General features: G+C 43.0%; 1 protein-coding gene across 17 annotated transcripts in view; it reads left to right on the forward strand.

Moving 5' to 3' along the window:
* PTPRT (protein tyrosine phosphatase receptor type T) overlaps positions 1-12,916 on the forward strand; it is a 614,745-nt gene extending 601,829 nt beyond the window's left edge. For all 17 annotated transcript variants that reach the window (XM_081195978.1, XM_081195992.1, XM_081195980.1 and 14 more), the window contains 3 exons: positions 123-286; positions 1,065-1,200; positions 3,201-12,916. In XM_081195978.1, coding sequence (XP_081052104.1) covers positions 123-286; positions 1,065-1,200; positions 3,201-3,254 — 354 coding nt within the window. In that variant the 3' untranslated portion in view covers positions 3,255-12,916. The remainder of the gene's footprint in view (positions 1-122; positions 287-1,064; positions 1,201-3,200) is intronic.
* The last annotated feature ends 2,180 nt before the right edge of the window (positions 12,917-15,096 follow it).

The following is a 15,096-nucleotide window of genomic DNA, read 5'->3' on the forward strand; positions in this document are numbered from 1 at the left end:
TCTTACAATGGGATATAGAGGAGGACTCTCAGAAGACCAGAACATGGACTTCTGAGAGTACATAACAGGTTTCATACAAGTCCTTCACACAGTCCAACCAAGATGTATTTCTTTTCTTTTAGCCCCAGGATGGGTACCGTATTGTCCAGCATTTGCAGTACATTGGTTGGCCAGCATATAGAGACATACCTCCTTCCAAGCGCTCCCTCTTGAAGGTGGTCAGGAGGCTGGAGAAGTGGCAGGAGCAGTATGATGGGCGAGATGGGAGAACTGTGGTCCATTGCCTGTAAGTAGTTTGCCTTTGTTTTCTGTGCTAAATATTGGTTACAAAGCAGAAAAGCAGGGAAGCACTGCTGATGAACTGAGCCTTCAGGTTTGCTGCTTTGATGGAACACCATACCCTGCATTTGTACATGTGTATGCCATAGTGCTGCTGATCCAAATGCCTGCTGAGCAGAATTGCATGGAATTGAAGGGCCAGAAAACATCATCTAGTTCAGGGCTGGGACAAGTTGAATAGGCCTTGATCAGCGTCCTGTGGAGGGCTCCTTTGTCCATTGGTAGATCCTGGGGGCTTATCAGGGGAGAGCAGCAAGATCTAGTCGCCACTTAAATTTCACAAAGTAACCCCAAGCAAGCAGTGTTCCAGGGCATTGTTGGAAATCTAAAGAGCAGCTAGATCTGGTATGCATCCATGCTGATGAAATGCTAGACAGGAATGTTTTGTTTTTGTTTTTTTATGGCCCTGATCTGCTTAAGTATTGGGCTGCTAAGATCCTTCAAACCAAACACTCCTGATCTTTAAAATAATATTCCAGTCTATCATAGAATACAGCCTGCTCAAACCTTTGGAATATTTGTGTATCCCTCTCAGTTCATGAAGGAGGGAAGTGGATCCCATAGTTGGTGTCTGCTACTTCCATGGGCAGCTTTGCAAATGCAATAGGGCACATTGCATGGCAGGATGGGGGGGGGGAGGAGAGAGAGACAAATAAGCCACTCCTCGAAGTCCTCAGCTAATACAAATTCCCCTACTTTCCCCATGTCTTTCCTTATGCACCTAGGAATGGGGGTGGCCGCAGTGGCACCTTCTGTGCAATCTGCAGTGTTTGTGAAATGATCCAGCAGCAGAACATCATTGATGTTTTTCACATAGTGAAAACCCTACGGAACAACAAATCCAACATGGTGGAGACACTGGTAAGTACTGCAGGCTGGGCTAGGGTGTAGGAATGCATCTCTAGTGAGATGCTTACACAATGGGCCAGTTTTTAATTAAATTCTGTGGGTGGAATTCAACATCAGGCTAAGGAGAGCCGTTCCATCAGCCAGCACAAGCATTCGTGTTTGCAAGATGAAATGTGCTACCCTCCTGCCCCCCGCACAGTGAGTTCTCCTGAACCTTCTGAGCAGATCTGGGGAGAACCAGAGTAGGTCCCATTATGCTAGTGGGATTCAACATGCTGGCTTCTGCTAGTGCAAGAACTTAATTGAATTTGGCCCTACGCTTCAGCTCGGATGCTTTGTGTTTTTGGAGCGATTGCCAATTAATTTGATTCACTTCCACCTCACCCTTCATTGTTGAGGCACTAGGCACCAACTTAAACTGGGGTGCCACCACACAGAAGGCCCTCTAGTGTTAATGCATAACATACCATTTCTCTCTGTGGAACATTGAGAAGGGATCTCAAAGGCCTCTTATGTTGGCCTTTGGAGGAATACAAGTGAAGGTTCAAGTAACAAAGAGACACAAGTATTAGAAATGAATAGTGCTGGGTATGCATTATCTTGGCCACATTTCATTCTGGATATTGAAAGATAAAGAATTTTCCCCTGAAAATAAACAAATGTTATCACCCCCACTGCCACCCAGCTTCACTTGGTTGTGACTGTCTCCATCAGTTTCAATAGACATCAGACAGCTAACAAGGAGCTTTAAAAGCTTTATGCTTCCTACATGTGCACACATAACTCCTCCCAATAAGTTGCAAGCCATAAATATTTGTGCTATACAATGGTGCCTCGCAAGACGAAAAGAATCCGTTCCACGAGTCTCTTCGTCTTGCGGTTTTTTCGTCTTGCGAAGCAAGCCCATTAGCGGATTAGCGGATTAGCGCTATTAGCGGCTTAGCGGGCTTAGCGGATCAGCTGATAAGCAGTTTAGCGGCTTAGTGGATCAGCTGATAAGTGGCTTAGCGGATCAGCTGATAAGCGGCTTAGCGGGTCAGCTGATAAGCGGCTTAGCGGGTCAGCTGATAAGCGCCTTAGCGGATCAGCTGATAAGCGCCTTAGCGGCTTAGGATCAGCTGATAAGCGGCTTAGCGGCTTGGGAAAAGGGGGGGAGGAAAAAACCCCGCAGGAACTCGCAAGACATTTTCGTCTTGCGAAGCAAGCCCATAGGAAATTCGTTTTGCGAAGCACCTCCAAAACGGAAAACCCTTTCGTCTAGCGGGTTTTCCGTCTTGCGAGGCATTCGTCTTGCGGGGCACCACTGTAATTTAAAGCCCTTTTAGAATTACATGTCAACATGCATAGCCCATTGGAACTAGTGTGCCCCCCTACTAGTTTGCAAACGTTAAGGAAATAATTATGTTATTTACTGCATTGTTTTTGATGTTTAACCTCTACTGAAATTAATCATGTCACCGCATTCCCAGCCTCAGAACCTGATTTCTGGTGGTACCTGATGACCTCATGAGACCTCAGAGATGCTTTCCGAGGTCTTGCGAGACCTCAGAAGTTGCATGCAGGCCCTGTGGTATGGGTGCTGAGCACCCACATTTTTTTGTGCGTGGTTCAGACACCTAGAGCCCACTATAGTTGGCACCCCTGAAATGGATACAGTGCTTATCACAATAAACCCAAAAATGGATGGAAATAACCAGTGCTTTTTTCTGGGTGGACACATACCCCTAAACGTTTTGTGAATTTAAGTTTGGCTTCTTTGAGGGGCAGTAATTCAATATGAGTAGGAAAATGAGAGTAACCCTAAACATTTTTTTTAAGAAAAAAGCAGTGGAAATAGCCATCTCCTTACACCCCTGCTCAGAGTAGACACATTGTCCATTAATTTCAATGGGCATACTCTGAACAGGACTCATATTGGAGACAATCTAAACTCACGTGCTCAAGTAGAACAGAAGGATGAGGCTTGAAATCACTCTTTTTTCTCATTAGGCTCTCTTTTTCTTCTCTTTTAGGAACAATATAAATTTGTATACGAGGTTGCACTGGAATACTTGAGTTCATTTTAGCCCATGAAAGGTGGAGAGCTTGCTGAATTCCCAAAGCCCTGATGTCTGAAGGGCACTGGTTCCCCTCGTACTTAAAAGGAGCAATGGGGTGAGGAAAGCAAAGCTCTTCACCCTGGAGCGAGAGACCAGGTCAGATCTCAGTGCCACTGGAAGGAGGAGGGATCTGCTACCATCTGCTTTCTCCAGGAACATCTCTCACTTTTTAAACAACCTACTGTACAAATTGGCAAGCCACGAGGCAGGCTGGAAGACTCTGATTTCTAATCCTTTCTGACTGCTTCACTCTGCCATTTTGGATGTGTATTTTTGTTTCTCCTTGATACGAATGGGGAAGGGGGATTACTGGAATAATCAGTTGCCTTTCAACTCCTCTTTCTGTTCGCCTCCCCCACAAATCCTCACTTTATGTTTTTAGTTTTCTATATCAGCCATTTGGCAAAAGAGGAAAGCTTCAGTAGACCCACGTTAAGGCTTTCAGCACAGTGAGTCTTTGTGATCAGTTTTTCAAATGAAAAGGCCACTGCAATGAAGCTGTAATTTTCTGTCTGCTCCCATTGTCTTAGAAGCAGGCCATGGAACCAAGAGGCTGTTGGTGAATTTGCTGCTTTGGTTGCTACACAGTGCTACTCAATTTCCAATGTTGTGCATGGGTTGGTTCATAGCGGCTGCAGCACTGGTGAAGCAGTTATGTTAAATTGCACCTCCTAGCCATCTAAATCAAAGACACCCTAAAATTATCTTCATGCTTCAAACAATTATTGGTCTTTGGTTTGTAATGAAGTTAATTGAGTTTTACCTTAAGTACTTGTTTGTGTACAGTGTCTCTTTAAAAGCAGGATGTCATGGAGGGGCAGGCTTGTTATATATCTGCTGGTTGTTTTGCAGTACACGCAGCTTGGAGGTTGTCTGCACCTTCTATATAGTCATTTTCTGAGGGCAAGTTCTGTAAGAGAATATGTGATAATGGTCAGTCTGGCAGGCTCATCAGAGATGCAACTCCCTGTTTTGCCAAGGGGCACTAGTCTGCTATAACTGAACCTGTAAGAATGGGTGACAGAAGTTTCACACCATCTAATGAATTGAGTTATTAGGGGAAATATAACATGTGAACTCATGAGTTTGCAGCATAGTCAGGTTTACAGGTTAACCTTGCCAATCAAAATTCTCAAAACAAGGAATGTGATGTAGACCTATCTGACTGTGAGAGTTGAGAGATGATGTGGAGTATTCGTAACTCAGAACAAAGGAGATTGGTAAAGTATAGAATTGTTGCAATGTACGTGAGATCTGACAGCTCTCCAAACAATCTGATTCCAGATTGGTACATGGTAAATTGATGGTTATGCCTCAAAACAGAACACTTGGCTTTTCTAAATTTGTAAAAGGCAAGAGGAGTATGCTATACCCATCTCCAAATATAGGAACTGGTGTTTTTTCCCCCCTTTCAAAAGGACAGAATTCAGGTAGAAGTTGGCAAGCACACAGAGAAGGTTGTTGTTGGTATATTAAGGAAGACAGGGGGAAGTTTTATTCTGCAGTTTTTTTCTGTGAAATCCTAAGAAGCAATTCTTGGAAATAGACACTGGACAATTCTGCCTTGCTGTCTCAGGTCAACAATTATATTTTGAAGCTGTAGAACCGTGTGTAAATTGGATAATATGAAATGGCTGGTTGCTGTTTCATTGTGGGCAGCCAACCCTATTGAAATGATGCAGCTGTTATAGCTGTTCATGTATTTTTATATGTTTAGCCATCAGGCTTCTTTAAAGAGGTGCAGAAAGAAAGAAAAAATATTGTCTCCATCGGTTTCAACCCAGTCCATCATGTTTGCTAGTGTGGGGTTGTGCAGCAGCAGCTCTATCCTCCCAGATGACAGGAGCCATTGTGCAAGATGTGATGGCCAAACGTGACACATGACAAGTATAATTACCTGGAAAGTAGTCTTAGCTGTAGCATCTCCCAAGAGCTCTTCGCCCATCTTGGCTCATCACATCCCAGCTTTATGGTCTCACAGATGCCCCTTTATATTTTTATCTTTCCAAATGCTTGCCTCATATATTCTACCAAGAAGTAAGTCTGAATGATTCCAGTGGGTCTTACACTCCAGGTAACTGTATTTAGGCGTACATGCAAAAGAGGATATGCACTGCCATATTCACAGTGCATTTTCCCATCGTCATTACACATGTAACTGGCGTCGTCGTACATCGCTTATCCTATTTGAAAGCACAGAAGTCTCTAAAATACTATAATGTAGGCCTGAACCATTATCACTCATTGCATCCATATAATTTGCAAATGTTCAACAATTTTCACAAGTGATTAATGCTCCCACCATCCACTCTGGTAGACTCACGCAATTCTGGTAGACTCACGTCACCCCAATCTCTGAGTAATGCGAAATTCCAGGGGTTCCAAGCAGTTACCCAGGGTTCATGTTTCCTTTCTTTCCAACCAACCACAAGCTGGGAGAGGGCTCCACCCATTTGCCACCTTGCACAGAGCCCCTTTCCTTTGCTTCCCTTAACATCACCTCAACAGAAAGCTAGCCTGGCTTATATTTTACATTTGCTGGATCCAGGGGTTAGGAGGGTCTCCGCATTCAGCCTACTTTTCCCCTCCCCAAACCCATAACGATAATATTGTCGAATTACTTCCTGTACAGGCTACTTATCTGCAACAGGAAGGTCAAACCTGCCTAGAGTTCAATATACTTTTAAAAATCTGTTTCAAAATAGAGCAAGAACACTGTCTTAGTCAAGTAGAATTAGGAAGCTATTCCACAGTGCCCCACAAACTGCACTAATTGGGACTAATAAGCCCCAGAACCCCAACCCCAATCAATTCCTATTTCAGTCTCCTCATGAAAACTCCAAACAACTGGGCAGAAAGTTGGGTTGTTGTTGCTGTTTTACCTTTGTTGAAGATTTCAGCAGAAAAGCTCACAATTGAAACAAAGATGAACAACATAACAGTTAAATACACAATAATAATCAACAGTTCAGTCGTGAGTAGATCAGTCATCAAATAAATTTGAGTCACAAAATGGTCCACTCAACAGAGAGTGCAGGTGGTAAAAGCTGAGAGAAGAACTAAGAATGGGTTTTACAGTGGGGTGGGGTGGGGTGGGAAAGCGTGCTGTGTACTGTAGTAAAAATGCTGATTGCCTGACTCAGGTGATGCAGTTTAAAATCCAGCCAATTTCTCACACAGGCCAGAGCTGGCATCCTGGCCTGATCCCTGCAAGGAATCAAACCAGACATGATGGCCAAGATGTGTGGACATATCCCCTGCCATGTAGTTTTCTCAATGAAAATCACTGACCCCCAAAGCTGCTATTTGTCCAGATTAGAACAACATATAGGAAACCGAACTAAGGCAGGAGGATCAAATCCTTCTCCTTACATGTCAAGTCCGGAGGCTCATGACATCTCTTTTTCAGCATTGTGAAAGTTGCACCTTTCTTGAAACATTTTGTTTGGCCCTGATTATCTGTGTAAGAAACACTTGAATTGCTGGCATGGGTATTTCTACTTTCCTTGGCTTATTCATTTCAACTGCAGGTTGGCGATTGAGGGGGGGGGGGAGTTTTTCTGTTAATCAGAAATAATTCCATACAAACCCCTGCTGATGTGATTCTATCCTCTGGTCATTTCATTAATAACTAGGCACTCAGGCTTTAGACACATTGATTTTTGGCCTTTGAAATATAGTGTTAATTTCCTTTTTTAAAAAAGATATAATAAATAAATAAATAACAGTCGCAATACTGCAAGACATTTTAATTTAGAAGGCACCTTTAATTAGTAATCCCTTTTGCTCTCAAGATATATATTTTTACAAGTTCACTGGGAGGGTAAAATCATTAAATCCCAGTGAAACAATCTTTGTTTTAAATGTGGAAGTAAATAACACTATTGCAGCTAAGGAAGTTGCAGCATTGAAAGCCAATGTATCTGATACAGGGGTGATGGTGGAACCATTGTGAATTGCATACCAGGCCTACCATTGCCAATGCAGTGGGGTCATGTTGCAATTCCTCTGCACCCAGGGAGGGGAGAAAACCTGTTTGGGGCATATAATAATCTGGAAGAAACAGATGGCTCTGGTGTTGTTGGAAACATGTGAACCTGTTCTTTGGTCAAAATCTGGAGCTGATGAATGGCCCATTTTATGATCAGATACTGGAATCAAGAATCACAAAAGGTGAACTATAGCATACATATGTTCAATGTTATTTAGAGAGAGAGAGAAGGGACATGGAAGAAAGGCAGCCACAAGGATGAGCTGAAGATATGTCTAAATGGGAGCATCCCATGCTCTCAGTTTGGCATGGAGCTAGAAGAGGAGACAACAGTACCTGAAAACAGATACTATGGTATGTTTGACGCCGCATGCCATTTTCTAGTGCTAATCCCTTTACTGATGTTGATCCCTTGATTCCACCCAGTCTGCTATGCACACACCAGTGCGTGTAGATGCGGTGGGAAGATCCACATTGGCTCATGGCATGAAGTTGGTGGGAATGGTGCACTGAATCAGCACACCAGCCCCGAAAAATTATCAGGCTGGGAATGCAAACACTGAAAGAGTGAAAGAGAGGGGAGGGGGAGGTAGAGAGGAACAGAGAGAAGAGAGAAGAGAAGTATCACAAGTGAGAGTGCAGCCTTTCTGGGAATTCAGTTGGTAAAAGGAAAAGTACAGATTTGAACTCCTTTGTTTCTGATGCTGTATGTGAGAGTACAAAGAGAAGCTTGTGGAAGTCAAGAATGTCATTATTAGCTAATGTACTTGGTCACAGACCTTGTTACATTGCACCAGGAAATGTTTTGTGAACTCAGAGCACTGGCGCATCTGCTTGGTAAAAACATGATGCTGAATGAGAGAGCTCATCCTAGAATCAGACCTTCTTTTTTTATAGCTCAATGTGATATATGCACACATATTTCAAATCTAAGAAAATGCACTTTGAAAAAAATCACATATATAAATTAGAATACCTAAAACCAAATTAAATCAGTGCAGTCAACAGCTGAGTGGCCGGGGCAGGGGGGAAGACAGAGATGCACTAAGCAAGATTCACTCAGCAAGGTTGAAGACAAGACAATAGACCTGAAGAGCATTTTGGAAGTGGTATGAAAGAGGGAACACTGCCATGGTAGACTCCTTTCAGGTCCCTGCCGATTAACTGATTGTAGGTCTTGTTTTCTTAGATTTGTTCCCTGTTCACATTAAGAACAAGTAACGCAAAGCAAACCACTCCATGATGTCAAATAAATGCTTTTTTTTCCCCTTCAGCTGCAGCATTCACATGCAAAACTGTGTAGGAGGTCTTATTATGATTATTTTCTAATGACATAATAGCAGAAGTCCTTGAGATGAACTCCCAGCTTCCAAAGGGGCTCCATGTGGGCAGTTAATTAGAACAGATATGTATAGTGTTTACTGGTGTGTGTGTGTGTGTGTGTGTGTGTGTGTGTGTGTGAGAAAGAGGGCAGAAATGTGACCTGATTTTGTTAACTGAGCTAGGAAAAAATGTGTGCAGCATTAGACTGTACACAGATGATCGTTATATTGACCATTGACTGTGCATTAAAGAGCCAAAAGGCTGTGCTTGATATGTTCCTTGAAATTTGAGCATCAGTGATACAATAGTGCTGAGTGATGACTCATTGGTATAATTGCTGTTATTTTTATTTACTTATTTATATTTTGTTTTTCTGCAAACCTTAGTGCAAGCTTTGTTTTTAGCAATTACAATGTGCAAGCTTGTTGTCCTTATCAGAAGGCCATCTCCAGCTAATATCCAAATGTACTTCCCCCAAATCCTACTGGACAAGCAATCCATCCTATCATCATTTATTGCTGCATATATAACATTTTTTAAAAATGCAACTCCCTGGGCACATCTTGTGTGGAATGCTTTACATTATCTGATTCATCAGCCTTACGAGACTGCTCACTTTTATTTTGCTGTCACAGGTCAATGAGCTAGAGAGCAGGGGCTTCACCATGACTACCTAACGGACCCTTAATGAAGCTCCAGTAGGATAGCTGTGGGAAGCCTGGTAAAGTTGGGATGGCAGTTGAAATATATTCGGAGTCGAAAGTGGATTTCATGCTCTTTATTCAGCTCACAGTGGTGAAAAGGAATGGAAGTTCCCCCAGAATGTCTGCTTTATATACATTATTTACACAATGGGCCCCACGTGATTGGCTAATTCCGGGATTCTCCTGTAGGCCAATCAGGTCGCGGATTCACTTCCACCTGGAGCTGGATTGGATGGCTCCTGTGGACCAATCAGACTGCTGCATTCTGAATCCTATTGTTCTAGGACCAATCAGACTGCTGCATTTTGGATCTTATTCAACTCAGTACATAACAGCAGTGGATTTTGTTGCATTTTAAATACTGGCAGGTTACATTTGGTTTCCACCATTGTGTGGAAGCAGAATCACTGGTTGTTGAAAAACATGGCTGCCTGAATCCAGCAATGGTGTTACTAAAGTTTATCCTACTGCAGCAATAGTCCAGGTATGTGTATACAGTGGTATCTTGGTTCTCAAACTTAATCCGTTCCCGAAGTCCATTCCAAAACCAAGATGCGCCTTCCCAGAGAAAGTAATGCAAAATGGATTAATCTGTTCCAGACTTTTAAAAACAACCCCTAAAACAGCAATTTAGCATGAATTTTACTATCTAATGAGACCATTAGCTGAAAGCAACAAAAATGTATTGCAGTCAAACAATCAATCAGTAGCTGAACTGGGTTCCACACAGTCACAAAAACAAAACAAAAAGAGCTGCAAAAACAAAAATGCAAAATAAATAGCAAAAACAGACAGACCTCAGAGTAACACTCAAATTGGAAGCATGGCACTAAAATCAGAAGCGTGGTGCTCAAATCGGAGCACGTTCAGCTTCTGAAAAAAGCTTGCAAACCAGAACACTTACTTCCGGGTTTGCAGTGTTTGGATTCCAAGTTGTTTGAGTACCAAGGCATTTGAGAACCAAGGTACCACTGTATATGTGTTAGGGAAAGAGGGATGGGGAGATGTCAGAGAGAGGGAGAAGGAAGATAAGTTGGAGTTATTGGAGTTTGTAGTTTTGCACAATCTGGTTTGTATGCCATGTCGTAGAACACAAATAGTCTTTTCATGCTTGGTCCATATGGATTCCAAAGTTAAGAGATTTACCATGAGCTGCATCTGGGACATTCCAGAGAGAAAACTCTTCTGTGGTATATAGCACAATCCTACACTTTTCTACACATCCTGCTGAGTTAAAGGAGTCGTACTTCCAGGTAATGGCAGCCTTACCTGCTGCTCCCTGCATCCCTCACCAACCTATGCTTTAGTTCATGCTCGCCAGCCATTCAAGGCTATAAAGCTCATTCAGCAGTGCCTTTGAGAAGAGTATTGATTCTGTATTGTTAAAGATTATTTTAGGCTTGAGGAGTGCTTGACATTCTCCAGCCTCCACCACCCTTGAAATAAATGAGACAAGCTGAAATGAAATTAATATTGAGCACAGGATGATGGGAGTGGGGGGGGGGAATCTATTCAAATCATGCCAGTATGCTGTATGTGCTTCTTATGTGGATGCTGACAAGTTGGCCTTGAACAGATCAAAAAGTGCATTTAGGTTTCAGCATTGTTCCTCCGCCTTGTTGGCAGAGATATTTAACCAGGAAGAAATTTCCCAATATGCCTCACAACTTTCAAAGTCAAAACGATGCTGCCTTGGAACTAATTAAGCAACACCGCTGTATTCTTCTCGCTCACCTTTGTTATGTCAGGAATAGAACTGCAAATGTTAGCGTCTATTTTTCTATCACAGTCTGGCTGGGGAGGCAGGGTGGTGGAGGAAAAACACCTCACTGAGGAGATGAAGAATTTCACACACACAAACACACACAGAGAAGCATTTGTTCGAGGTTTCGTGCACAGTCAATGTGAACATCTCCTCACCTTATGATTGGCTTACTTTCTTGAGGAGCTCTTCACAGACCTAACAGCTAGAGACTATTTTTAAAAGTAGCTCATCTGTTTTTTAAGAGAAGGCGGCAGCAGCTGCGGCAAGCGCCTGGCTGAACCCAAACACGTTAACAGTAAATCTCTGAAATCTCTCTGCGCCACTAGAAACCAGATTGCCCTTTACGAAAAAGAGATCATTTTTCTTGTACTTTTTCAACAAAGGTGTCTCTGCCATAAATTCTTGCCCATGTCTCGGACACCAAAACAACTCAAGCTTCTTAATGAGAAAAAATGTATGACAAAAAAGGTGGTGTTTATAGGTTTTGGGGCAGAGCGAATGTTTGAGAAATGAGGCCTGAACACACTTCTCCTTTTCAAACCCAAAGAACAGTTTTTGCCACTAATTTGGACCTCATGCTGGTTTCATTCATTGCAGTTATTCATCCCAATGGTGGTAGCTTTAACTGATCATGTGGTGCTATACTAAGAAGGTGCATGTAAAACACTGATAACAGCTTGAGGGTGTGGGGGGAAATATGGAGGTTTGGTGTCTTGCTTTGTGTGTGTAGCTTTCCAGAAGCAATGTTAGGTTGCAGCTGCAAAAGGAAGAGTTAACATGTCTCATCATTTGCTGTTTGCCAGCAAGCTTTTGATAAAAAGTCCAAGCAGTTATGGCTGAAATTAATTGTTCATATTTGTGACATTCTTGCCCTGTTATCATCTCTCTCTGCCATTCCTTTCTTTTTAAATCATTTAAGACCCAATTCACAGAACCCTTTGTGCCTGAGAAATGTCACACAAAGGTTACTTTTACATTTGGCATCAAAAAGCAGTCCTGTAAATTTTGTTTAGAATGCAACTTACCCTATCCTGAAAAACATACAAACACACATACCCCTACTGTGACTGGGTGTGTGTGTGTGTCACATTTTGGTGGCTTCTCCCCCAGTTAAAAATAGCTTTGAGAATCAGGTCCTATTCATACATTTTTAAAAAAACAAAATTGCAATTGCAAATTCACTTCATCTGGCCTACACAGATCATTTAGGAAGGGCTGGGTTAAGCACTGATCTACCCCTTTCTATTTCCTCTTTTCTCCCCCCGCTCCCACCCACTCCCTGTTGAAACCAAGAGGTACTGGCATCCAACAAAGGTATTGTGCCAACAGCATTCTTGTTATGTTCTCCCTGCAAGGCTAAGGGGGTTATAACTGTGCCATCAATATCCCAAGCTAGCTAGAAGTTCCCTGTATTAGCTCCTTTGATCCAGCTCTTTGCTAGCTGGGAGGGGTTGTTGCATGAGAGCTAAATTTATTTTCATTTGCAGTATCCCCCGGATGCTTAAGGTTACCAATTAAGCTCACTTGTGTACAGTTTGGATGTTTGATAGATAAAGCACGTATTTAAAAAAGGGGGGAAAGAAAAAATATATAAATACAAAAAAATCAGCACTGTGCGTTCAGAGTTCTTTTCTTTCTAGTTTACAAGAAGGGAAGGTTAAAAAAAAATGTCAAGTCAATGAATATCAGATATATTTTTTGACTGTACATTACAGTGGTGTAATCTTTTTTTACAACTGCAAGTCCATCTTATTTATTCTTGTAAATGTTTCCCAGACAATGTTTGTAAAATGGGCTGTGTTGCAAAATCCATACAATAAACCTGTGATCCAAGATTAATGTTTTACTAAGAGATTCTTGCACTGGTGCTTTTTTCTTTTGCATGGAATTCAGTGAATGTGAACAGAAAGGGGGTTTCAAAATCTGGTTGCCAAGAACAAGGCACACTATGGTCCTCCTGTAAAGCTCAGTAAGAAGATAAGCCTTGGAACTAACACTGTGTTTACAATACAGAAGCGTCAATGCCATGCAAATCTGTCTGGGAAGCATGGGAACCTATTCTCTAGGTTGGTGTGGAGCAGATGCATTCCTAGGCTGCCTTGCCCCCTTGGCAAGGAACTGTATCCATGCACCGCCGCCCCCGCCCAAAAATCACTTTACCACAACATCCCCATTATTTGTCTAAAAATAATTTGTCTAAAATGAAATGAGTCCCCATCAATTTAGTTGTGAATGCTTTAATTCCATGGATTAAATGTTCTATATGGATGTGAAGGTCTGATGAGGGCTGGTGTGTCCTAGTATTGGGTCACCCAACAGTGCTCAGGCAATGAGTCCACTGGCTGAATTTGGGCTAAGAAACCCAGAGCCCACAGTCTCTCATCTGCTTGGTTTGTGGGACCAGGGGGCTGAAGACACAGGAAGAAGAGCAGCCAAAAGTGGCTGTTGGGAGGGGCTGCCCTGAGCTTAGACTCTCTCTTAACACTTCACAGCCAGTCTGCCCCCCCCCCAAATAAGGCATACATGATGGCCAACTTATTTGCAAACAGTCAACCTTGTAATGTTTACATGGGACAAAGGCTGCAGCCCTAGCCATACTTACCTGGGAGTAAGCTTCGTTAAATTCCTTTACTTCCAAGTACGCATGGCTAGAACTGAGCTGTCACTTCCCAGCTACCGATCACTATCCACACTTACTGGGAAAAGCATCTCCTTCCAAGTTCAATGGGGCAACGACACTGACTTGGGACTGATAATGCTCACTGAACGGAGGCATGTGCAGCCCTCCTTCGTAACTAGGCTAGAGCAATGAGCTTCCCGTTGAATAAAGCAGCTTGAGAACTGTTGTGCTGAACCCCAGGAAGCTGCAGACCAGAGAGGCACATTAGCGTCCTGCAAAAGCTTAGAGGTCTCAGAGTCCTGAAGTCTGGCAATTCTCCAAGTTTTTTCTTATATGTGCAAAGCATTCGGCTAACTTCACAGTTCTGCAACGATTCAATCCTTCCTGCCAATGACCAACAACCCACTTCCAAAGATGCACAGCCCACAATGTAAGATGAGCCCCTTTATACACAAAGTTATATGCCTAATCTGTCCAGTCAGCAGATTCAGCCAAGTGCATCTTAAGAATGAGAAGGGGTCAGCTCTTTGCTCCTTAATGCAATTAGCCCATTACCTGCACTCCTTAACAGTCTTATCCTGCATGAATTAGACATTTAAAGTCATCTAAGTTGGTAGCCATCACCGCCTCTTGTGGGAACATAGGTTCATTATGTGCCAGTGAAGCAACAGCTTGGAAAGTGAAAAAGCTGGGTTGGAAGGCACTTTGGCTGTTGGGCATGTTCCTTTAGACCACAAGAAGGAACCTGCCAGATCAGGCCAAAGGCCCACCAATCTAGAATTCTGTTCTTACAGCAGTCAGACAGATGTTTATGGGGAGGGAGCTCACTAGCAAGACATGAGTGCAGTGGACTTCTCTGGCAGTTTTTTCCTAGCATCTGGCGCATAAATCGTGTCCTCCCTAAAAGAGGGCATGTGTTGCGGTGAGATCTGGAGACTGACCTCTTGGTTGTGGGTGGGTCCATTGGATAGCCACAACACCCAATTGGCAGGTCCCCCCATGCTGGGTTTCAATCTGGCCAATGGGGTTGCAGTCTAAACAGATCAAGGGACCTATATAAACCCATGCACGTGACCCATAGCTTCCTCTTTCGGCTTGTGCATTGGAACACCCGCCCACCTCTCCCTATATTTAGGGCCTTTTGTGATTGACCTTGCTATGCCATCGTTTGTCATCTGTCGTTGGGACAGGGGCACAGGAGGAATTTCCCCATTTAGCTGATTGGCTGTTGCCATTTGGGTTTCGCCTGCCGCGTAGCAATTCATCACAACTTGTAACGTTGTGGATAGGCACTGGTTCATGAGATAGGGATGGGATAACGGTCTCGCCATCCCTATGTGAAGGGTATTCCGTTAAAGGAATCCAGGGACTCAACTTGGTTTGGCCAACCCCCAAAAAGGGGTTGT

Source organism: Podarcis bocagei (genome assembly GCF_964188305.1).
Source record: "Podarcis bocagei genome assembly, chromosome: 5".
In the NCBI taxonomy this organism is placed as follows: domain Eukaryota; kingdom Metazoa; phylum Chordata; class Lepidosauria; order Squamata; family Lacertidae; genus Podarcis; species Podarcis bocagei.